The 23618-nt window shown below is 36.0% G+C and overlaps 2 protein-coding genes across 5 annotated transcripts; both read right to left on the bottom strand.

The window, feature by feature from the left end:
• Positions 1–2379: 2379 nt before the first annotated feature.
• LOC109534939 (protein mesh) lies at positions 2380–15657 on the bottom strand. Of its 3 annotated transcripts, XM_048661387.1 has the most exons (19): positions 15619–15657; positions 15247–15556; positions 14056–14229; positions 10561–10748; positions 10311–10506; positions 10030–10259; positions 9815–9968; positions 9598–9750; positions 9260–9520; positions 8811–8996; positions 8536–8749; positions 8206–8472; positions 7602–8126; positions 6865–7043; positions 5589–5798; positions 5270–5532; positions 4590–4773; positions 3057–3228; positions 2380–2987 (listed from the first exon to the last, which is right to left on the bottom strand). In XM_048661387.1, the coding sequence occupies exons 1-19, from the start codon at positions 15640–15642 to the stop codon at positions 2810–2812; spliced, it is 4068 nt and encodes a 1355-aa protein (XP_048517344.1). In that variant the 5' UTR covers positions 15643–15657; the 3' UTR covers positions 2380–2809. The 3 variants fall into 3 exon arrangements, with proteins under 3 accessions (XP_048517344.1, XP_048517342.1, XP_048517343.1); XM_048661385.1 differs by lacking the exons at positions 2380–2987; positions 3057–3228 and adding an exon at positions 3647–4532; XM_048661386.1 differs by lacking the exons at positions 2380–2987; positions 3057–3228; positions 14056–14229 and adding an exon at positions 3647–4532.
• A 2539-nt stretch (positions 15658–18196) lies between these two features.
• Positions 18197–23098, bottom strand: LOC109534936 (cystathionine beta-synthase-like). 2 transcript variants are annotated; one of them, XM_048661397.1, is made up of 12 exons: positions 23001–23098; positions 22276–22423; positions 22093–22205; positions 21872–22039; positions 21637–21818; positions 21491–21577; positions 21272–21431; positions 19223–19348; positions 18990–19167; positions 18757–18891; positions 18472–18659; positions 18197–18375 (listed from the first exon to the last, which is right to left on the bottom strand). In XM_048661397.1, the coding sequence occupies exons 2-12, from the start codon at positions 22416–22418 to the stop codon at positions 18290–18292; spliced, it is 1566 nt and encodes a 521-aa protein (XP_048517354.1). In that variant the 5' UTR covers positions 22419–22423; positions 23001–23098; the 3' UTR covers positions 18197–18289. The 2 variants fall into 2 exon arrangements, with proteins under 2 accessions (XP_048517354.1, XP_048517355.1); XM_048661398.1 differs by having other exon boundaries at positions 22276–22418; positions 23001–23089.
• Positions 23099–23618: the final 520 nt, after the last annotated feature.

Below are 23618 nucleotides of genomic sequence, written 5' to 3'. Positions count from 1 at the left end.
TGATTACTTTTTGATAAATAATTCGTTCTTATTGCGAAATAGGAGCACTATTTATCAATCTGTAATAAAAGACTTGAGGAAATTCTGTCTTTTTTAAAGACAACAATTTTTGAGGCGAAATACCCAAAAAGAAGTTTGTAAAAAATATAGAACTTATCTACAACTTTGGCAATTCTTTGTTGGGACATTTGAGCTTTCTGCCAAATTATGCAACAAAATTTGGTCGAGTTACTTGAATATTGAATATCTTTTTCACCATTTGATTTAAGAAGAAACTTGCGGTTTATGCAATATGGAGCGCCTTCCGGCTGTGCGTGCCTACTTTGAGTGCGTTATTCCTTGGCCACCCAGAAGTACGGACTCTCATTTTTTTAACACAAGCCTTTGATAGGGTTAGAGTGCGATGTCCTGAAACTATTAAAGGAGGAAATTTAAACACAGAAACAGTTTTTGTTTGAAAACATAAACACGCGTCCGTCCTGTTCGCTCAACTGAAAATATCGCAGCAGTACGTGCAAATGTTGAGGAAAGCCCAACCACATGAATTGGGCATAGAGCTCTAGAAATTGGTGTTTTTACAACCACTCTGCATCGAACTTTAACAAAAGATTTGAAGCTTTATGCGTACAAAGTTGAATTGGCTCAAGAGCTAAAGCCGGAAGATCATGGACAACGAAGGGCTTTTGTTGAATGGATTTTGGAACAACCACAATTGGACGGAGATTTCTCAACGAAAATCATCTTTACTGACGAGGTCAATTTTCATCTTGATGGCTTCGTTAATTGACAAAATTGTCGCATTTCGGGTTCCGAAAATGCACGCTTTATGCGCTTGGATGCATACAAAAAGAGTCACTGTTTGGTGTGAATTGTTGCTGGAGGCATTATCGGACCATTTTTCTTCGTAAATGCAGTTGGTCAAGCATTAAACGTGAATGGTGTTCGTTATCGTGAAATGTTAACTAACTTTTTTGTACCAAAATTGCAAAATATGGATCTCAACAGCATGTGGTTTCAACAGGACCGTGCAACATGCCACACAGCCAGAGAATGTGTTGAATTACTGCACGAGTCATTTCCTGGTCGAATTATTTCTCGTTTTGGAGACCGGCATTGGCCGCCCAGATCATGCGATTCAACGCCTTTCGACTTTTTTCGTTGGGGTTTATTAAAGTCGCAAGTTTATGTGAACAAACCAACAACCATTGAAGCCTTAAAAGATTAATTTCAACGCTGTATCTCTGAAATAGCGCTAAATTTATGCGCAGCAGTCCTTGAAAATTTCATAAAAAGAGCACGTCTGTGCCAGCAAAGCCGAGGCGGTCATTTATCCGATGTCTTATTCCATTCATAACCTCATGATGCGTACACCACTTTTCAATAAATGTTTCAAACTTATGCCACAAACATATATGTTTTATTTAACATTTAAATCCGTTGTTCTTATTGGAACACCCTTTACATGCAAACAATAGGCTTTTCCGCTCAGATCCTAGTCTCAACAGGAATCAGGCAAGAGGATAGTCTCAGCCCAATACTCTCTGACGTCTTAATGGATCAGAGATCTTAAGATCATCATGGAAGTAAAATTCGCTGAAAAAGGATATAAACTGGGCAAGAAAATAATTCAAAATAATTTGCTACGCTGACGACGCGGTGATAATATCGGAAAATGAGGACAATCTGCCGAAACTACTTTATAGATTCGAAAGAGCTTCAAAGGAATTAAGCATGGTGATCTCTGCCTAGAAAACGAAATCTCTGACAATATCACGGGAACTGAGATGATGTATATTAGCGATCTGCAATAAGCTGCACATCGGCGTCACACCTTAGGCTACAACTTTGATAAAAAAAAAAGACATTGTCTTAAAATAAGAATAATAAGATGATGAAACTACACTAATAACAGATAAAACATACCAACAAAACTATTCCCAGATTTACTCGGAAATTCCTACAAGCCTTTTCAGCAATATTCCACACAATGTTTCATTATATCCTCTTTTAACTTGCAGGTACTGTTTCTGTCTCTGTTTCTTTTTATCTTCATCTAACTTTCCGCAGTTTCATCAGCGAAATCTCTGTGAAAACTGGCGTGCCACAAAAAGCTTGTCTGATAAAATCAATAAATGTACAGAAAAAAAATTATGTTTATCACACTGATGATTTTCACGTCCTTTAAAGGGTTAATCAGAACCAAGATTTGAAACAAGAAACCCGAGACTTTTGGAAGCTTAACAAAAGAAAATCCCATTTTTATCGTACTGATGATCTAAATCTGCCCATTCCAAAATGCAATTAAAACACTTTGCGATTTATAGATAACAATTTTCAAATAACTCAATCTTTAACCATCATAATAATATAAACTGCCACTTTAATGGAATACTATATTTCTGATTATTTATTGAATTTTCTACAGCAATAACTACACTAGACTCATTATAAAATAGTAATTGTACTTTGTTCGTGTCCCTTCCCTCCTCGGACGAAAGTAATAAGTGATTAACTAAAATTAATAAATATCCTAAAAACACTAACTAAACATACGAAAACGCTTACAAAACAATATCTAAATTATTGAACTAGAACAAAATCTAATGATTTCCGGTTCACCTGAACCAAGCGATGTTGGAATTTCTATTTGTTAAACTCAGACCTACCAAAAATTTCCAGTAAAGCTTTATTGTGTCAATTCTAAACAACTCAACAAGTAATCAATTTTCTTTGGGTTCACACCCGTTTGTAAAGTGCACTTTGCTTAAACCGTTCAAACTTACATCTACAATAAAATTAGAAGCAACCATTAAAATATATCCGATTCTTTCTTTGATGGTGACGAAGGAGCTGTGGTGTTATTATTTTGTATTTGGGGAACCGGAGAGGAAGGAGACGCAGTACTCGTCACGTTGCTAGTCACTTCATCTTCATCATCGTAGTCATTAGATTCTGTTAGCTTTTTAGCTGCAGCCTCTTGCGCTTTCCTATGTAAATGTAAATCATTACAAGTCAAAAAGTTTACTTTACGCCTATCATCAAACTACTGAATTTACCTTTTCTGTTCTTCGTAACTGCTGTTAAGCATTTGCTCCTCTTCTTGCTCTTTTTGTCTCTTCTTAAGCATCATGTAAGCCAGGTAAAGGAATAGCAGGATCAATGGAATCATGACCACGAAAATGATTCCGGAAGCAACTGCGAGCTGCCTTTGTGAATATTCCTGTTGTCCTAAAATATCAATTTTGTTAATTATTTAAGTAAAGAAGTTGCAAAAGTTCTTGGCGGGATTATTAGTTTGGGCTTACCTTCAATTGAAGAGCAATTGTCATAACTGTTCATTTAAAATTTGTAAATGTTAACTCATTAAAACTTTTCGGAGAAAACGTCTATTAAGTTATATTCAATTTCAGTAGAAACCCGCGAAACCAAAGAAATTAGAGATAAAAAATTAACATATTTAGATGAGAATTAGTGAATCTAACAAGATACTTGCGGAAAACCATTTCCTAAATTAAAAAGGTATAAATGAAATAAGACACAATTGGTACTATTCCGCAAACTAGGAATATACCTTGCAGTACTCATACCATTGCTGATGAACTAAATTAAACTATATTCCTAGCATGTGGAATTTTTCCCATATTCATATAATCCAAAACATGTATTAAATAACTCTGCTTACAAAATATCCTTAGTTAGCCAGTAAAAAATATAATTTGAATGGCAACGTTCTGGTTTTGTGGGTACAAATATAGCTAAACTGTCATCCTTTATCACAACAGGTAAAATTTCCGCCGGAGTATGCCCAGAATATTAAAAGCTTGTTTTCATTTGTACGTCTTAGCTAAAGAAAACTCACTATTCCACATGCCAGAAATCTAGCCAAAGGGCATATTTATGTTAAAAAGTAAAGCAACTTGATATCTCCTTTCAGACATTCAGCTACACCGCAGTCACAATGTTGCTCTGACTGCTCATTCTTGTTTTGTCTGTTGGAGACAATTGCGAACTAGGGAAAAACTTTGCAGTAGGAGAAACGTTATTTTTTTTAACTGGAATAGCGTAGTCATCCGAGCCATAAGTGAGCCTTTCTTTTCCAGCAGGATTAACCAAATCGGGCTGGCTTTGGAATGGTTGACTGTAAACAACTGAACTAGGAGTAGGACTAGTGGGCGACTTTGGCTCAAATTCTGGCTCATTCGGGTCGAGTTCTTTCTGCTCGAAATCGGTTTCGGGCAAACCGGTTAACGGCTCATGAGTGCGATAAGTCTTATCGTAGCTACGCTTCCTCTTAAACATGCTATCAGTGCTCGATCTGTCGCTGGACGGGTTGCTGAACGCATCAGAAGTCGGGCTAAAGCTACGAGCTAACATGACAGGCTTTTGGTATTGCCAAGAACTTTCCTCGCTATCAACATATTTTAAATACACTCTATACGCTATGTAGGCGATTAGTATCAGTAACGGTATGAGTACTAGGAAAACTATTCCAGAAGCGACCGCTAGTTGACGTTGCGAGTATTCTTGTTGACCTGGATGCAATAACATTAAATTATCTTTGAAAAATTAGCCTCAGTAAAGGGACTTACGCAAGCAGTGGGTGTAGCCATATTCGGGAATGTCCCACTGTCCATCACTTCCGCAAGTTCTTCGATTGTCTCCAATCAGCACAAAGTTCTGCTCGCATTCAAATGTTACTCTGGTACCGGGTATGAACAAAAATGTACTTTTTCGGCCAAATCGGGGCGTTGGCATAATACCACAAGAAACGACCTGCAAAAACACATTCGTGAGAGAAAAAATGAGTTTGTATATCTGCGGATAGTTTACAGATGGAACCGACAAAAGTTCTAAAATGTGACCTTTGAAAGTTATTTGAAAATTAGTTTGATAGTTCTTGCGTCAGAAAAACCTCTTACTTTCCTAAAATTGATACTGAAAGTTTTCGGGTATAGAATAAAAATATACCAAATTAATAAAAATTATTTAATTTTTATATTTTTAAGTTGTTTTATCTATTAAATCGGTTCAGAGCCAACAACACTGCCTTCATTTGCTTGCAACGTATGGCACTCAAGGATGCTTACACAAGAGAAGACTTGGTCAGTTTCCATACATGAGGCAACTTGTCCAATTCGACAAAATATAAACTTGTCTAATGCTAGTCGAGGAAATTAAGTTCTTGTTTTCTTCTTTAATTGTTCCTTACTTTTGATTTTCGCTGGAGGGTCTTTTATTGGAATGCGGTATACTTAATATATGTACTTGCCTTTGTTCGAGAAATTCCCTTGTATTTATATATCGTGGTTTTGTAGTTTTGCGTGTAATGAGCCAAGTCTCTGTTCAAAGTCATCGCATAATCGTAGTAGCACTCGTACATCTGGGTATTGCAGATTTCGTGAGTTCTTTGGATCAGATTGGACCGGTTTGCCGGAATGATTTCTTCCGGAGTCATCGGGAATATTGGCACGAAAGAGCGGTTATTATAGTTGGAGGAAGTCTGGCCGTTTTCTCGCAGGAACAGTGATCTACCTGTTAAATGTTCACAGTTGTTTGATTGCACAAACTATTTGAAGTTTCGTCAGTACCTCTATCAGCGTCCAGGACATCATTCACCATCCATAGCAATCCGAATTGGGTGTAAACTCGTTCCATGTCATTTACATTGGTAACAACACTGACTCTTTGTCCATCGGGGAGAGTAAAGTCATCTTCCTTGTTGAAACTCCAATTGCCCAACAATCCGGCCGTCTTGTTGATGAAGGACCATGGTAGAAATACTCTGGCTGTCATGTAACCTTTAAGTTTTTTAAATTTTATTATGTGAAATTTTTCTCATCAACGTACGGAATAATTTATAACAATCTCAACACTTGGATTAGTTAGAATATTATCATCAAGTTCCAATCCAACCAATCGGAAAACCCAAATAAAGCTGGCTATTTTCGAGATTAATTCAAAATTAGTCCTATCAATTGTTTGTGAGTGTTACTGTAAACGATCTTCAGACAGAAATTGGAAATTGCAGAAAATAAATGGTTAACAACGTTACTCTTTCATTATGATTCCCATTTCTTCTAATAAATGTTTACTTTAATTTTTCGCCAATTTTTTGCAATAAAGTAGTTTAAAACTTTTTCGGTTATGAAGTGAATGACCCTCCCAACAATAGAACTTTTTCTATCTAACTTTCTTCAAACCAATTTTTTGGGTATTTTGCCTCAACATTTTTGCGTTACAAAAATGGAAAAAGTTTCTTGTGTGGAAAGTAAATTCTGTCTTTTAAAAGACAAACATTTTGAGGTCAAATATCCATGAAAAATGTTTTGAAAACTTGAACCCGCCTTAACCACACAGAACTTTCCTTCTATCTATCTATCTCGTTAATTGAAACTGTATACTTTTTTATCTATATATATAAAATTCTCGTGTCACAGTTTTAGTTACCATACTCCTCCGAAACGGCTTGACCAATTTTGATGAAATTTTGTATGTATATTCAGTAGGTCTGAGAATAGGTTGCTATGTATTTTTTATACCCCTAAGTGATATGGGTGCTGCCATGAACCCCTATCTTTTAATAGCTATATTAGTAATTCAATAAATTTAAAATAAAATAAAAAAAATCTCAAGTGGGCAAACCGCCCACTCGAGATGAAAAAAACCCTAGGAATAATTTATATGGCAATACAACGTTTGCCGGGTTAGCTAGTATACTATAAAACTATATACTATACTATAAATAAACTAGACTATAATTTTTTGGTTTGAACCATACATGATCTGTATTGATTTCTATCATTTTCACAGTTCTTTAGCCAGAGAAGAATTGGTAGCTTTTGCATGCTTACCATCGTAACTTACCATTATTGTCAAGTACCTCCACACCGACACCATTGTCGAACATCATGATAACTTCAGATTGGTTCAAAATATATGTAGGAGTGTAAACAGTAACGCCTGGGAAATGTTGGAACTTCAAAGAAGGTCTATCGAAATATACTCTTTTGCCGTCTGCAATCACGTCCAGTCTATATCTCCATCTGTAAAAAAATGTTGCTAAAGTCTGATAACGAATTTATAAGAAGCTGATTAAAAAAGTTCATTATCGAAACTTTAGCAAGTAGTTTCTAATAGCGGGTTTTTAGCTTTTCGCACTTAAACCTGCTTGTTTTTCGATGCCAGGTTTTAAAAAAGGGCACTAGTAATTTTTGAACAATTATCGAAGATTTCCAGTTGGAAATTGAATCAATATTGGAAACGCCTTCAAATTACCAAGCGTGATTAAAGGTCAAATACGAATAAGACCTACAGACGAACTAAAAAACTTTTTAAGTGATGCGAAAATACTTCTAAATATTCAACATATTTCCCATGAAACTCGGTGCACTTGTTGCGTCAAACTTTCATCGAAAATCTGTTCCTTCATTCACAACTTGTTATTTGTCAATACGTAGATTTTGAACCCATTGAGGATTTGAACTAGTGACACGTACAAAGAAACCAAGAGGTAAACTAAAAAATATAGCTTTGAAGTGCTTAAAATATTGTTTTAAACTAGACGCAAAAAACCGCAATATAAAGCACATTTTCGTATTCACCTGGCATATTCCGGTCTTCTTCTCACCTCCACCACTGTGGAAGTATTACCCCTTGCAACCACCGATGTCAGTTGAGTCGCCCGCACCTCTCCGTAGAGATTGGGATCCATTTGCTCAAAGCGCCCTTGCACCTCAATGTTGTTCAATTTCGTTTTGGATTTGACCAGTACGAACTCCCCTTTTCCATTGAACGTATAATCCAGATCGTCGAAGGTGACAATGTGAGGATCGCCGTAAATTCCAGCAATACCTGGAGCTTGGTAGGCCACACAATCCTGGCTGGGTCTTCGCTCGAATCGAACCGTTTCGCACCCAACCGCTTGCTCTTCTTGCCATAAACAGCACAGATATTTGGGTACCATATCGTTGAACCATTGGGATAAGGTGGGCACTTTGGTGGCTTCCTGGTAGGGCATCAGGCCGAGATTGTGGCATCGTTTGGGGCTGGAACCCCATTGCTGATCGTAGGACAACATCAGGTAGTGGTTTTTGTCGTAGCAGCATTGTTGCTCTGATCCTTCCAGTCTGAAAGTCGTGCATATTTAATATTTTTCTCCTCTAACTCTTCATCTAAAATAGAGACTTTAACAACTAATTTACTTACGTGGGTGATCCGGTTCTTACACAATGAACGGCCTGATTGTTGTAGTAGCAAGTCGGATTGGAATCCTTATCGCAATCGAAATCGGGCATATATTTCCCTTTATCAATCAAGGCCTGTTCTAAAGTGCACGGACATTGAGGTAGTTCGTGAGCGAAATTCTTCAGATATCTGTCGGTTCTCAGCCAATCATCACACAGAATTCGAGGCCAGTTTGTCCCGTACATTCGCTCCCACTGCCAGTTGAAATACCATCCAAGAGGAATTGGTCTAAGAAAAATCAGCATAAAAATGTATTTCGCCATTCAAATGGATAAACTGCTCAGCGCATACCTGCTCCAGACTACCGGAGTGATGGTAACCGCTGTATTAGTGGTGGTAGAAGAAGAACCGGTGCCACTGTAATCAGCTTGAACAGGAATCGATTCAGTTAGATTGATTTGGAGGAAGCCAAACTGTAAATCGGTTAAAAAGGTGTTTTCCCTGTTCCTATATTGCGAAGGTGTGATGGTGTACTCTCCAGTATTCTGCACGTTTTCTGCGATATCTAAATTCAAAAAAATTGTTTTAATTTTGCTGCATTTTTCAAGTGATTCTAGACAACTCACCTGTGATATACAGAAGAGTTGGACGTATTGTGGTCTCCCGATAACCCCATAAAGAAATCCTGATGTTGGCGGCATCATTTGCAGTCAAATTGTACTTCTCCCAGGTAATCTTGATCTCACTAGGAGCTTTATCGTGCACTTTCATGTCTTTGAAGTAGATTTTCTGTGCAGCACTAGCTGGTGTTTCTGGAAAGAGCAGCAGTGAGTTACTGAAAGAGCCATTATGGACATAAATGTTTCAAAATCAAAATCTATTGAAAAATGAAACTTTCAGTGAAGCTGTGACTCATTCAAGAAGAAGCCCAATTTTTTGCCGTTGAACAATAATCTAGGAAGCACTTGATATATTTTGAACTATTTTGTGACTCAAATTCCGTTTAAAAAGTACGAATTTTCTACCTTAATCAAGGAACCATCTTCAAAAGACCCACACTTTGCATCAAACTTACCCACATAGTACTGGCCTTTCCACTTGTAAACTCCTGGTCCAATTGCAATTTCAAACCTCACATAACCCTCGACCATAAGAGGAGGCTGGATGCAAATGGCCCTGTTCCTGCTCACCACAGTACCATAAACCACGTCAGCTACATCGAATTTGCAAATCACCTGATCGGTAGGGTTGAAACATGGCCCAGTAATGTTCACCACTGTACCTCCCAACATGTTGCCCGATTCAGGAGCGAACATTAGCGGCAAATTTGCACCATCTGTTAAAAATTACCGCTGTTAATTGGTACCTTACAGGAAAAATTTAATGAGTGCTTCACTAAGTATTATTTCGTACCTATGTCTTTATTGCATGTTCCTACTAGAATATTTTCATCGATCCTGAACAAATGCCTTCCAGGGAACCCGTTCGCGTAACCTCGTCCAGATAAATCCCGAATTACAGAGGCCTGACTGTATGGGCTGTACTCCCAACTTCTTGTGCCGTTACCTACATGAAAAAACTTGCTTGTGAAAACTTCAAGATCTTCGGCAAACAATAAATTATAACTTACCGGCATTGAATCCCACATAAGCTGGAACTCCTCCTTCTCCTTTTCGCGTGTCTCCTCCAGCTTCAGTGTGACTCGTCCAGGAAATATCCAGATAGTTGAACATTGCATAGGTGTAAACTTCATCAGTGGCCAGAACCATTTGGAATGTGTTGGTCTTAGTGCAAAATGACAGTATTGTTTCATATGTGGATTTACATTAAAAAGAGAAAAATTACCTGGAACAATGCATTGGCAAAGCCGCCATTGAACGAAATGTTCTTCCAGGTCACAATAATGGCATGTTTGGGTTCAAACGCCTCAGCACCAATTACTCCTTCGCGAATATCCCACTTGAGTCTCTCGCGTATTTCGACTCCCATCTGGTCAGTTCTGGTCAGCAAGTCCCTTTCCATGCGGAAATACACTCCTGGGTTGCGTTGATCTTGATCGTCGTCCCTAAGGTTTCCTGAAACACTTGTTAATAAAATGAGAAATTTAACCACAGTTCAACTCCTACCGATCCTGCATTTGCTGAAGAAGATTCCAATGAAAGACGGATCGTTTCTCTTCGGCCAATCCCTGACGGGAAATACCAAAGGATATTCGTAGTTTGGTGGCGGATCGCTGAACTCCAAATAACCATTTAGCGATACTCTGGTGTAGTTGAATCTGAAGCCGAAGAATGGCAGTTGGAAGTTCAAATTCTTGTGTACCTAGAAACCAGATGCTGATCAGCCAATGAACTTTATTCCCATAAGTTCAAATACCTGAGGTGAAGAGGCTTGAATCTCCTTTTGGTAATCTCCCTCATTATCAACGTTTCCCCCTTGGTTGTAGAAAGGATACATAAAGAGGTTTCTGATGGTAGCCAAACGACTTTCCGTTAGGGTGTATGGAGTACCGGATCCTCCTCTTTGGTCAGTATCTTGTGGGGCAACATGTGAGGTCATTGGATCTGAAATGAGCATAAACGCATTGAAAATATATTCCTGCAGATTTTAACTTCATGCTAATTTTTCTCTTGGAAAAAAGTGTCCTTTCATTCCTAGCTTGTGGAAATTAGTATTTTTTTTAAATAGCCATGCCAATTTTCCCAGTAAACATAATTTTCGTGGTGTTCATAAACGTAATGCTATCCACATAAAACGATATGTGTAGCTATCACATCTAAAAATAAATTATAAGTACCATAATTACAAGGTAAATTGCCATTATCTTGAGTTATCTGGGAAAATGGAATTAGCGACTGTTTGATTTATATTCCAGTCGTGAAAAAGGCAAGAAAACATGCATATGACTGATTTATTTATTATCTTGCGTTTTACAACGTTTAAACCAAAAAAAACAACGTTCATTTTTAGTCTACAGTACATCTAAAAACTCATTCTTCAAAGCTTGGTAGCGTATTTCTCATATTATGCGTATATATTTCGGTATAGGCTTAATAACATATACGTTATCTGCTCCACATTGAACGTGCAAGAGCAAATAAGATAGTAAGCGTGATATCAATGGATTTAAGCAACGGAAACTATTTGAAAAGTAAACAGAAAACTTCATATGAGCATGAAGCGACGTGGACAAGGTAAATTAACAAGTAAAAATGGCATTAAGTGGTATTTTAAATGCCCAATGAACAAAAAGAAGGTCTTCCAGGTCGCGCATCACAAATGCGCGACCTGAAAATGTTCTGTTGCAAGTTTTTTCCCAGGAATTGCTGTTTTTTGGCATAATTTGATCACGAACATTAGAATATATGAGCATCGACGTAAGCCTACTCTTCTCTTCATTTATTAAACCAACTTGCTCAATCCAAGTCAAGTTCTGGGTAACACTGTGTTGACTTGCGCCTTTGAGTTGGTGCCGCTCTGTGCTTTTATGAGTTACAACTCATCGCACCTCTAAATGATCTTGTGGCGGGATAATTCTTCAGATCAGAACTTTTAAAGGACATTTTTTATTAGTTCAAAAAATCGGACATTCAGCAACAGTTACATTTTTAAGTGATTTCTTCGCGGTTTTTTGGTTAGTCAATATTTTTACAAAAACGAAATTAATTCAGGTATTAAGTTTTGGCGTTGTGCATTAATCACTGCAGCTGAGTGAAATTCATACCATAAATTCATATCATAAATGGCTCGAAGTTCAAAACTAAATAAGTGTAAGATCGGCATTTGGAGAGTTTTTCGTTTAGTTGTTGTTGACTTTCGTTAAGTTGGAACGTGAAATTTGTCTTTGGAACTACTGCGATGCGAACAGGCACTTTCTACAAAAATGGCCAGAATAAACAAGCTGAACTCGAACTACCAAGTAAATGATGAATCGTCGGAAGGGCGAACTATTAAATTATTAAATAATCGTGTTTATTCTGTAGTTCGGTGTCTTTTTTTCCCAAAAAAGGGTATGAATGTTCAGTTTGCTACCGACAGTGGACGAAATCGGCGAATAAAATCGCATTCTTAGATGGGAAATATCCCATGCATCCGTTTGTACGATGATACGATGATACGAAAGTGTTTCTATTGGTTGGAGATCTGTCAATTCGTCCGTCGTTGTACGAACTGACAGATCTCCAACAAGAACCAATAGAAACACTTTCGTATCATCGTATCATCGTACAAACGGATGCATGGGACACGGGCTTACTGGATAGAAAATGGAGGATAGGGCGTCAGTTGCAAAAAGCTGGTAAGGATGATCTCTAATCTATAAATCTTTTCGCTTCAACTGAGTTTAGTTTATCGATAAGCAACTGAAGTTTTATGGATTCTTTAAATTTCCCTCTCATCAACATTTACTAAGCGCGCAAAATTCAGGCTTTCATGCCATTTGAATGAACTTTTGAAGATTTGAAGGAATTTTGACGACATTTAGAGCTCTTCGTTACTGAACGCACAACTCTGAACTCGTAGAATATTTTTTGTTTCTGAGAAATTCATTTTTGAAAATTAAACCTTTACGAGGCCCGGGGGTGGAATTTCAACCCCAAACGAAAGAAAAACCACCACATTTTTTTAACTGATTTTTTTAATGTCTTAATGACTGAATGAAAAATGTACAATTTTCCTTATTCAAAGATAAACACATATTTTCCGCCTGATTTTCAGTTGCTTCTTTCCAAGTTGTTTATTCTCAGACTATGAAGGCTTTCACGGCCGGTCAAATTACATTTAGTTGTAATGTAAGTTGTTTATTGTTCCTAGTTTATTGTTTTTTATTTAACATTTGTGTTAAATTGAAACATTTTCTTACTTCCTCTTTTTATTTAGTAAACCCATAAAAATAGGGAAGGGGATTAAATTGTATTTCTTTCTTGCTGTGTATTCCCATTAATTTCAATTACTCTTTTCGTTTTAATTAATCAGCTGCAACAACAATCGGTTTGGAGAATAATCAGTAAAATACGCTAATTGTATGATAATGAAATAGTAATAAAAAAAAATAATTTGTATATTTTACTTTAATTTATTAGATGTTTCATTGACTTTATGTCCCCTCTTCTCAGAGTAAGTATTATCACACATTTGCTTACAAAGTTAATCTGCATCATCCATTTCTCAAATTGCTTCATTTTGAACAATTAAAGCCGGAGCAAAATTTGAATTTCTTTAGATAAATTCAACTGCACATTGAAGCAATTGCATACCATACCAAAAATGCATTGGAAAATTAGAATAATTGTTAATTAATCAAAAAAAAGATTGATCAATTCTTATGACATCAAACGCGAAAAGGTTCCGATCAAGTTCTTCACTAATGGTCAATTACATTTTTTTAAGAGTTTGTCATCATGAGTCATTGTGCAAGTTTCACTAATCCGCATAGGTACGTGACTCATTTTGTTTCCTAAATATGTAGATAGCGCAGGTAGTAAATTACACCTGTTATCTCTACCACAAAACTAACAAAACCAAGCTGGTTTGGCAATGTATTTAAACCGCAGTTGGAGCACCTTGATTGAACAAACTATGTACTGTTGGAAACTTGGTAAAATAAAGTGGCGCAAGCGAAAGTGAAGATAAGCTTAAAAATTGTGCATTCCCTCAAAGAATTAACGAGCTTTTTAAGAAAGTACAAATAAATAGAAAATCTATTGAGTAACAGTAGTTCTTTGGAACATGAGGCAACACTTCAAGGGACAATTAGAATCCGAAAATTGAACCTAAATTTCCCTGAAAACTCTCTAAATTTTCCAACATGCATCATCAAACAGACAAAAAGCCATATTTAAGGCAACCGAACACAAATTACAAAGTACTGACCGTAATCAGGGTCATAATAAATGACATATTGGCCCATACGAAGAACTTTTTGCCCCGTGTGTAATGAAGAGTCGTCTACAGGAGCGGCCTCGCCTTCGCCTACTTCTGCCGCATTCTCTGAATCGTTAGACTCGCTATTTTCAGGAATAGGAACGGGAGGATCTACAGATTCATCTACAACAAACACAAGCGCGTTATGTACAGTGTAACATTGTTAGTAGTCGCAAATGAGGCAATTAATATCGGAACTTAATAATAGTATTAGTTATGTGTTATGGCTGCCGACAAAATACCTGAAATGAAAATATGGAATACTGATAGATTATGCTTTGAGAATTAGATGAAGATGGTTAGTTACAAGGACTGCTCAAAAGTGGTTGAAAGTTTGGAGAAGAAGGACAATTACTCTATTATTCTAAAGTAGGAAACATTGATTCTTGCTATCATTAAACAGTGATTAGTACATTTTGCAATATTGAGTTTGCCAACGTCATTCCTATGAAAGCTTTATCTCGAGCCAATTGATTTGGATGCAATCAAGGAGTGTTTCATATAGTTTCACAATAAGACTCAATGCAGTTTTATTTAGCATGAAACAGAATAGGTAAAATGTATCTTCAAGTCTGAAAACTTGCTAACAGTGATTAGGATTAGATCAATTACTGAAACAACTTTAATTGATGTTTCCGTAGGAATGTGGCTTGTATGTGGCCAAGCACCCAAAGCATTCGGCAATAAAACGTAAGAAAAAGAATCTGTCAATGGAAAGGAAGTAATCAGTTGAAGCCAACAAAACCAGGAAACTGCTCAGTTTTCGCATGCATTTTTTCGTTTTAAATTATCAAGGCATTTTTTCTCACCAGCGTAAATCGTAGTGGCGAAACCCTAAGCTTGGAGATATAATATCGATCAGTACCTAGAGGTGTAAGGAGATAAAAAAGTGATTCACCAGCAAGCAACTATATCCGATAAGGGGCTTAGCTGCGAAACAAAGAACGCAATTATGACTAACTTCAACTTCACGAAGTCAGTTTTTTAACACTGAAAGCGCCTTGGTACCCACTTTACAAATATACAAATAATCAAGTTTCCCCATTTTACTGTAATACAAAAACACACCCCGGGCCACACCCATTTTCCAAAATAATCTATCAGTTTCACAGTAACAATTTAATTAAAATGCAGACCTACCATAGTTGGGATCGACATTTGTATCTGTTCCTTGGTCACCTCCAGTTCCAGGATCACCTTCCGCAGGTACAGGCTGACCATCAGAATCACCTGCGTCTGCAAGCACACCAGGCACCGCTTCTACATCACTGTCCGAATTTGTGTTTTCTGCATTATCTTCTTGTCCCAATGTACTAGCGCACAACACTAAAAGAACTACCCCTAACAAAAATCTGAGTTCCATGGTGGAACTGAAGCGACAAATTACTGAAACACTGCCACCATAAGGTATCACAAATTCAACCTGTTTGTTCAGATAGCTCGACCTGATCTGTAAGTCGATAATTACTTATCAGCTAGATAAGGTTAATTATGTTATCTGGGATGGCTTACATGTATTTTACTTGTGACACACATTTTTCGGAATTGTTTCATTTCAGGTGGCATTCAATTTCACTTTATTAAGGATACCTGGATTTTGTTTTTGATTTGGGAAATTACAGACTTGTATAAAGTTGCAAAAAATCAAGTATGAAGATGGAACAAAAATTTAGTCTTCAAACCACCATTCTGGATATATTGCTGTTAGCGATTGTTCGGCTTAATAATAGTAGAAACTCGTCTGACTAAGCGGGAAATTTGTTCAACGAAGTGTGAGCAATGATAGAGAACAGCACTACTGTAGAACATTTAGATATTGTTTTTCAGATTATTAATTTTACAGTTCTATTTTTATTTCCCATTATTGAAATTGTCGTTTTTGAATGTGTTGTTGTTGATTATTCTTTGCTAACGGTTTTTTCCTTTAATTATCACATTGTTTTTTATTTTATTTTAACATTCTATCTAAGTATACAAGGTGAGTCAGTTAATACTAGCAAGACTTTAGCATGTAATAAAGCGACTTAGTTGGATGTAAACATTTAGAATTTTTGTCCGGCTTTTCCACACAGCTCCTATTGGTTTTTCGATTATTGATTTCAAGTTTTACCACAAATTACCTATAAGGATCCACACATTTCCGCATAATGTAAACGACCAGAAAACGTACAAGGTAATATTTTTTGCCTTCTTTTACTATTCAGGAATAATTCAGCAGCACTGACCATTTGCTTGCAAATATTTTTGAGAAATTTAAATGTTGTTAACCTTCTGATATTTTAGATCAAAAATCGAATTTTTACTAGTGCATCTTTTGATATTAATAGATAAGTTTCGAGCTAAGAAACTTGCATCGAAATATGCATATACATGGTGTCCCATAAGTGTTCGACAATTCTTTGCCTGGTAAAACGTGGATCCTTGAGAAGTCAAAAAATTATAAAATAATTTGATATTTCGTACCTACTATTACTCTCATGTAGCATTAGATGCCATAATATTAATCTAAAGGATACCTTCAACATATTTTAATGGTTTTTTGAACTACGACCACTGCCAAAAGTAAAATCCAAAGAAATATTTTCTGCACCTGCAAAATGATTTTGGGTGCCTATTTCTGAACTCGCTGTATGAAAGTCGTCTAAAATTTGAAGAATTTTGAGCTAATTCAGTATATCAAAAAAAAAACATCTAAAGGGGTTGCAGGTTGTACCTTTCCATTTTTCAACCAAAAATCACCTTAAAAAAACACAAAATTGGTCAAAATCGGTCAAAAGTGGAATTATTTCGGTTCAGAAGGGATCTAAATTGTTTTTCAATAAGGTGAACATTGATTCACTCTGTATAATTTATAGTGTTCAAAATTATATTTTCTTCTCTGTTCCTACTACTTTAGCTGAAATCCATATTGAAAATTCCTTTAATAGATCAGTTACATCGAATTTTGTTTCAATATAAATTCAAATTAACTGGTTTGAGAATAATTCACTAATACTTATTTTTCTACCTGAAATTATTGGCAATAATTAATGCAAAGTTCTTCAAGTAATTTTTTAAGATCATCAATTTAAAGTAACAACTTTGTAACGACAACCTCATGCCAATACGCTTTTGTATAGTTTTGTACATGTAATATGTTTGTAGCAATGTTTATCTATTTGTCGGCACAAATAAAGCGATATGAAATAAATTTACTACCGAAAATTTTAGACCTTTTTAAAGCATCGCCTAAATCGCAATATAAAATCTAAATAATTTGTACTAAATATATTTGATTTTTGTGGCCAAATATACTTAAGAATGAATGTGATCAGGTATGTATGCATTGAAAGGTTCTCTTTTATTAAATATAGACCGAATAATCGCATTTGTTCAAATATAAATTTCATTTCACATACGAATACAAAGCAAAGCACTTGGTGATGCGGCATGAACTAAAACAAATTAGATACCGACTCGCAATAGTGAGGCTGATAATAAACATTTTTTAAAGTAAATATACGATCATAGATAACAACTTTATTGTGATGAAATCATGTTACTAATATTCAGTTCGAGGAATGATTAATTATTAAAATGGTCGCTCCTTGTAAATAGCTGATAAATTATATTGCTTCAATAGAATATCTTCTTAATTAAAACGTCTGGACTAAATGTAGTTTACTGGATAGATTCTTCCTTCAGAATAAGTCGGTTCCTTAGCTGGTTTTAAGCAATTGTAAATTTCACGTTCAAAAATTAAAATTATTCTTCATTATGCTTTGGCCTTTCAGACCAACCAAGTATAAATTTGATTCAACGCTATTATCTACGGATCATTATAGCAAAGTTAAAATTCCATTGAGCGAATTCCCACGACATGATTAGATTTTTTAATAGTACGCAATAAATATGTGGACAACACTTATTATTGCTAATATTTCTTTGGACGAGCAACGGTATTTTTAAAGAGTAAATAATACTTTACTTAAAATAATTACGAAATAAAAAATATCATATTTAAGTAAAATTTCAAATTTGACAATCGCCCTAGAATGAGAATTAATTAAGGAAAAGTTCAGGTATGACGAGATAAATAAGACACCAATTTTTGTGAAGTGAATTTTTATTATCTGCTGCTATTTGAATATTAATTTTTTCTAATAATAACATATAAGCAAATAAGATTACATATATATCTTACTTACAAAGGCCTCTTTGAAATGAAAGCAAACAAATCTTCACCGGTAATCAGTTTTAACGGGACCCCAATGGATTTGTATTCTTCATCTGCAAATTAGTGAATTCGATTAATTGAGGAATTAAATTTTCAAACTACAGTACAATTATTATGAAGTAGAATAATATATCTTACTATTCACCTACCTATCGCACTTACGACCAATGCATATCTATCTTTTTCAATGATTCTGTAGGCACGGCCTAAAGTTGAGCTATTCTCTAAAAATGGCACTATTCCAATCATGCAATTCTCTACCGGCGTTGTTTGGGGCATATTGTATCTGATGATTTTATTTCTCATACCATCAGCCGTAATTAGACCCACAGCAAATCTAAATTATCGAGTTTAAAGTTAGCAATTTATCGAGAATTGGTTAGAATATAACCCGATAAACAATATAATATTGTATCTCGATAAATTTTTCTCACCCGTCAGGTGAAGTAACTACAGCTACCTCCTTTCTTTTTACTTGCATCAGTCCCAAAGCATACTGTAAACTAACTGATGCATTCAGCACCAGTAGCTCTGAACATTTTACACTGGAAACCGGCAAATCCCACCACCTAAATATGAAGCAGACGCAATAACTTAACAGATGTTCATTTATTAAATCCATGTGGTGATTTCAGCCGAATGATCGGATATTTTGTGGAGAACTCACCAAAAGTTGTGGGGATTTAAGCATGGCTGGAACCCTTTGGCCTGCATCCAGGTATTGGAGACAAATTTAGTCATGTAATTTCTAATACTATCTGCCATGAAAACTACAACGTTGTCTCCTTTCTTCAAATGTTTTGCTGCTTTGACGGCCGCGGCCACCGCAGCCCCTGAACTCATACCTACATAAATTTCCAATTATAACTACGGAAATTTAACGCATATTAATTTTTATACCAATTAGCAATCCTTCTTCTTGTATCAACCTTCTCGCCATTTGAAGCGATTCTTTATCGTTAATTTTAATCCAGTAATCGCACACCAATTGATCCAGAGCCCCAGGCACGAATTCGTATCCAATTCCTGAAAAATAACAAATGCTGGTGAAAAAAATTATTATAATGATGCAGAATATGTAACAATTTTAATCCGAAGAACTTAAAGATAATTCCGCAAAGAATCCACTCCGAATTAGTCGATGAAAGACGAACGGATGCAAGGGGGTAGTACTAGATGTCCAGAAAAAAGATAGAAAGATAAAATATCAGAGGATATCAAAACAATTTAAAGAGCAGCTTAGGACAGCCTAAGGATAACACTTACTATATCTCTAGCAGAAAATCTATATAAATATTAAGTTGAAACTCTATCGAAAGACTTCGAGACCAAGAGTAACAGAGCAGCCTTTCGCTACCAATAAGATTCTGTTTTCATCAGAATAAAGCATACAGTGTAAATAGAAAAGAGCGGATCAGAATGTAACATGGGGATATGGAAGTTGCAAGGCTTCCGATTTAATGGATGTTAGCGCGGCAGATGAGAAACTATATCAACTAATAATTTTAAGCTTCAAATATTAAAGTAAACTATGAAGCTCTAGTATCTTAACCTAGCCAGAAGATACTGTTAGAAGCAAAATATTTTTTTACAAAATACCAAGTCTGATCTGAGCTTATTTGAATCCGTCCTTCTGGACCAAAACATATTTTGTGGTTGAAGTTGAAACATCTCACCAAACTGGAAAAATATGAAATCATATTCAAACTATGAGGAGACAAAACGAAAAAAAACATTCCCCATGTTAAAGAATTAATATTTTGAGAAGGTTTTTTTTTGAAAGACTCTACCAGCCAACTAGGTTCTCATAAAATGTCCAGTCTTACGAATTCATCTCATTAAGTAGCTTTTACAGAACTTTGAACAATAAAAATTTTGTTAAAATATCAAAAATTTTATGTTTTAGCCGTTTCCGATGTTTCAGTAATTTTAACTTTAAAATTGAATTTATTTGCTACAATTCCTACGAGACTCAACTTTTCTTCGTTCTCCCTACTTGTCCTGGAAAATGCAAATTGGTTGCGGGTTTTTGCTCCTATCTTTCACAGGTTCGCAAAAATTAATTAATACATTTTTGGGATTTTTCCATTTCCTTACTCTTTTAGCGAGTGCATTGGCCTGTTTGCTTCGAGATTCATAAAATATCTGCATCATTATTATTGTTTTCATATTGATTTGCGTTAATCTTAAGCAGCCATTAACTCGGTCTAATTTTTAATGAACTCTCAATGTGGCATCATAAGATAACCAAGTTGAGCTAAGGTCACCTTTCGATTTGAGCACTATTCTTAGTAGTTTATCGCTGCAAAATATCAGCCAAATGGCACGTAGAGAAGGCGAAAGTCTGACCACAAATTTAGTTTTGTTTGAAATAGGCAAGTACAGATTTCGAAATGCGCCAACCTCAGGCACCCCCAGGACCGGTTTCGAGCGCATTAGCTCTCATCAACTGGGTTCAGCTTGAAATTAACTATTCCGAAACCTGCACCGATGTGCATACATTGGCATTATAAAGTGCAGGTTTCGGAATCGCTAATTTCAGGCTGAACCCAGCTGATGAGAGGTTATAGGCTCGAAACCGGTCCTGGGGGTGCCTGAGGTTGGCGCATTCCGAAATCTGCACTTGCCTATTTCAAAAAGCTTATCGCGACTCTGCTGATTTGCAGAGCCTTTCATTGACAGTTTTGTTTGTTTATGTCAATTATCTGCGAAAAAAATTGATTTTGGACTCGCACTTATGAGCTGGCGCATTTTAACTGAAGTCAGGAAAATTATTATTTGATTCAATTTAATTTTGTTAACAATTATTTAAATGTTTTACATGTTTTAAACAGGGGCAATATTCAGATTGCTGAAATATGACCAAATACCTAGATTAACAAAAATAACTAACATTAATGAAAAAGCCACTAATTTTGATAATTGAATGTATCTTTAAAATATGAATACCTTCGATTTCCCAAAATGTATTGCGATGCGAATTGAGACTGTCAGGAAAAGCAAACTTGGAACCTTCAGGATCAAATCCCACAAGTACGGTTTCTGGAGAAACTTCTCGAAACTTCCGGCCTACACCTGTGATAGTACCTCCGGTACCGCCACCAAAAACCTGCAAAATATAGATATCAGAATTCATAAAAAGTTTAATTTAGAACGCACATAACTTACAACCATGTCCACTTTGTGATCCAGCTGGTGTAAAATCTCATTCGCTGTGGTATCATAATGCGTAAGGGGATTTCCAGGATTATTAAACTACATTAAAAAAAATGCGTTTCAGTTTAGGGGTCTGAATATTTACTAATGTTTCTAACCTGATCGAAAACAAAAGAATTGGGAATTTCTTTGCGTAATCGATTCACTGTTCCAAAAAGTCCATTTCTGCTGAACGAGTCTTCGAATACTGGCACTCTACAAACTGTAGCTCCGAGCGCAGTAATAACAGCTTCCTTTTCATTGGAGATTTTCTCGGCCATGACAATGATGCATGTGTAGCCTACGAAGTAGGAAACTAGCCATAAAAAACTTTAAAATCCGTTTTAATTTCACCTTTAATAGCCGAAACGGTAGCAATCGCAATGCCAGTGTTTCCGGAGGATGGTTCGATGATAACCATTCCAGGTTTAAGGAGACCTTGTCTCTCAGCATCTTCAAACATTCGTTTCACCATTCGGTCCTTGATTGATCCTCCAGGGTTGAGAAATTCGCATTTCGCATCTAAAAATGTTTCGATGTTAGCGTAAGCTTTCTATTTCTGAATAGGCGGTTACAAATGTTGCACTCGAGTCCTTCTTTTTGTGGGATCCTATTTAGTTTAACCATAGGTGTGTTTCCTATCATGCTCAACACATCAGGATAAACTCCTTTGGGATACTTTGGCTTCCTAACAAGACGAAAATAAGTTGCCTTTCTTTATCCAGACATGGATTTTCAATTTATAACAGCAAGCTTACCAATCTTGCTTGGAATGGGGCGAGCTTCTGTCAGATGCGCCCAATCTTGACCAAGGGCATTTCTTCTCAACTCCAGGCGTAACGAATTCCGTGTTTAGGGGAGATACCCAAACCAGTTCTTCTACTTCTTCCGTTGATGACATCTTCACTAAGAGTAATTTTACAGTAATCTACTTCCACAAATCTTAATATTCACAACATGCGTTGTGACAACAAACACAATTCAAAAAGTCTTCAACGATCAGCAAATCATTAAGTACTTGCTAAATGGGGTTTTGATTTTTTATCCTCATATGCTGCCATTATTATTGTTTTAGACGCTCTAGATATTATTTAATAATTACATTTACTGAAAAAAACCCGGAAATTTGCCACCAAATGGTGGAATGTGTACGGTAGTAAAATTCTTTCTACTCATACATTTCTATTACGGTTTCACATTTTATTCGCATTTCGGTTAGTCTGCTAATTTAAATGCTGGTTCGTAAAAATACCGTGGAACTAAATTCGGTTCTTAAAGTGAACACAAATAGGAACTCAGTGGATAGCAAAATGGAATTATTTCTGGAGTAAACCAACCATGCGGCCTCTAATGGATTTGAAAAAACATTGGATAATTGAATCGTTTTTGCAAAACCTTTATTTTCAAGAATAATTTTTTCATTCTGCGTGATTGAACTTTTTTTTGAAAGTGTTGAATTACCAAGAACGTTCTTACTTCTTACCTTATTTGCCCGATGCACCTGGTTTCGAACCGATCGATACACTGTCTTCAGTGTGTTCTTCGCAATGAACGCACTGAACCCCGCTTAAATTGGAACCAGTAAGATAGCGTACAGAAAAGCGAGTAAATAGGGGACGTGCGCCTACAGTGGACATCAATTCTTCTATTTGATTTGATATTAGCTTTTCGCTCGTTTATAGAATATTTCTTATTGAACTCCGTTCAATTATCTGCCAGTGTAACAAAGCTTGTTCAAAAACAGTTGAAATGTTCTTAACTAAGCTTTTGCCTTTTGAAATCCGCACAGAAGCGTTTTTAACAAACAGTTACTTCGGAAATCTAGAGGAACTTGAATATACTTTAAAGTAAAATACAGGAGAATGCAATGTAGTTCAAAAACCGGGTGGACAAAATTTTCAACTTGTTTATTTATAAAATGTTCAAAATAGTCTGGCGTCCCCTACTATTTTAGATATGTAGGTTAATCACAAAATAACTGCGATTTAAAAGAAAAACTCGATAGATAGGCAATGTAATTTGCGTTACTTATCAATAATCTCCCGGAGCTGTGAATTCAAGTAAACTCTGAAGTAATGGTGAATTTCGGGTGAAGTTTAAA

The sequence above is a fragment of the Dendroctonus ponderosae genome, unplaced genomic scaffold, assembly GCF_020466585.1.
Source record: "Dendroctonus ponderosae isolate FM_Combo_2020 unplaced genomic scaffold, Dpon_F_20191213v2 Dpon_F_20191213_1, whole genome shotgun sequence".
Lineage (NCBI taxonomy): Eukaryota > Metazoa > Arthropoda > Insecta > Coleoptera > Curculionidae > Dendroctonus > Dendroctonus ponderosae.
Note: the sequence above shows the minus strand (reverse complement) of the source record. Positions and strands in the feature narration are given on the sequence as shown.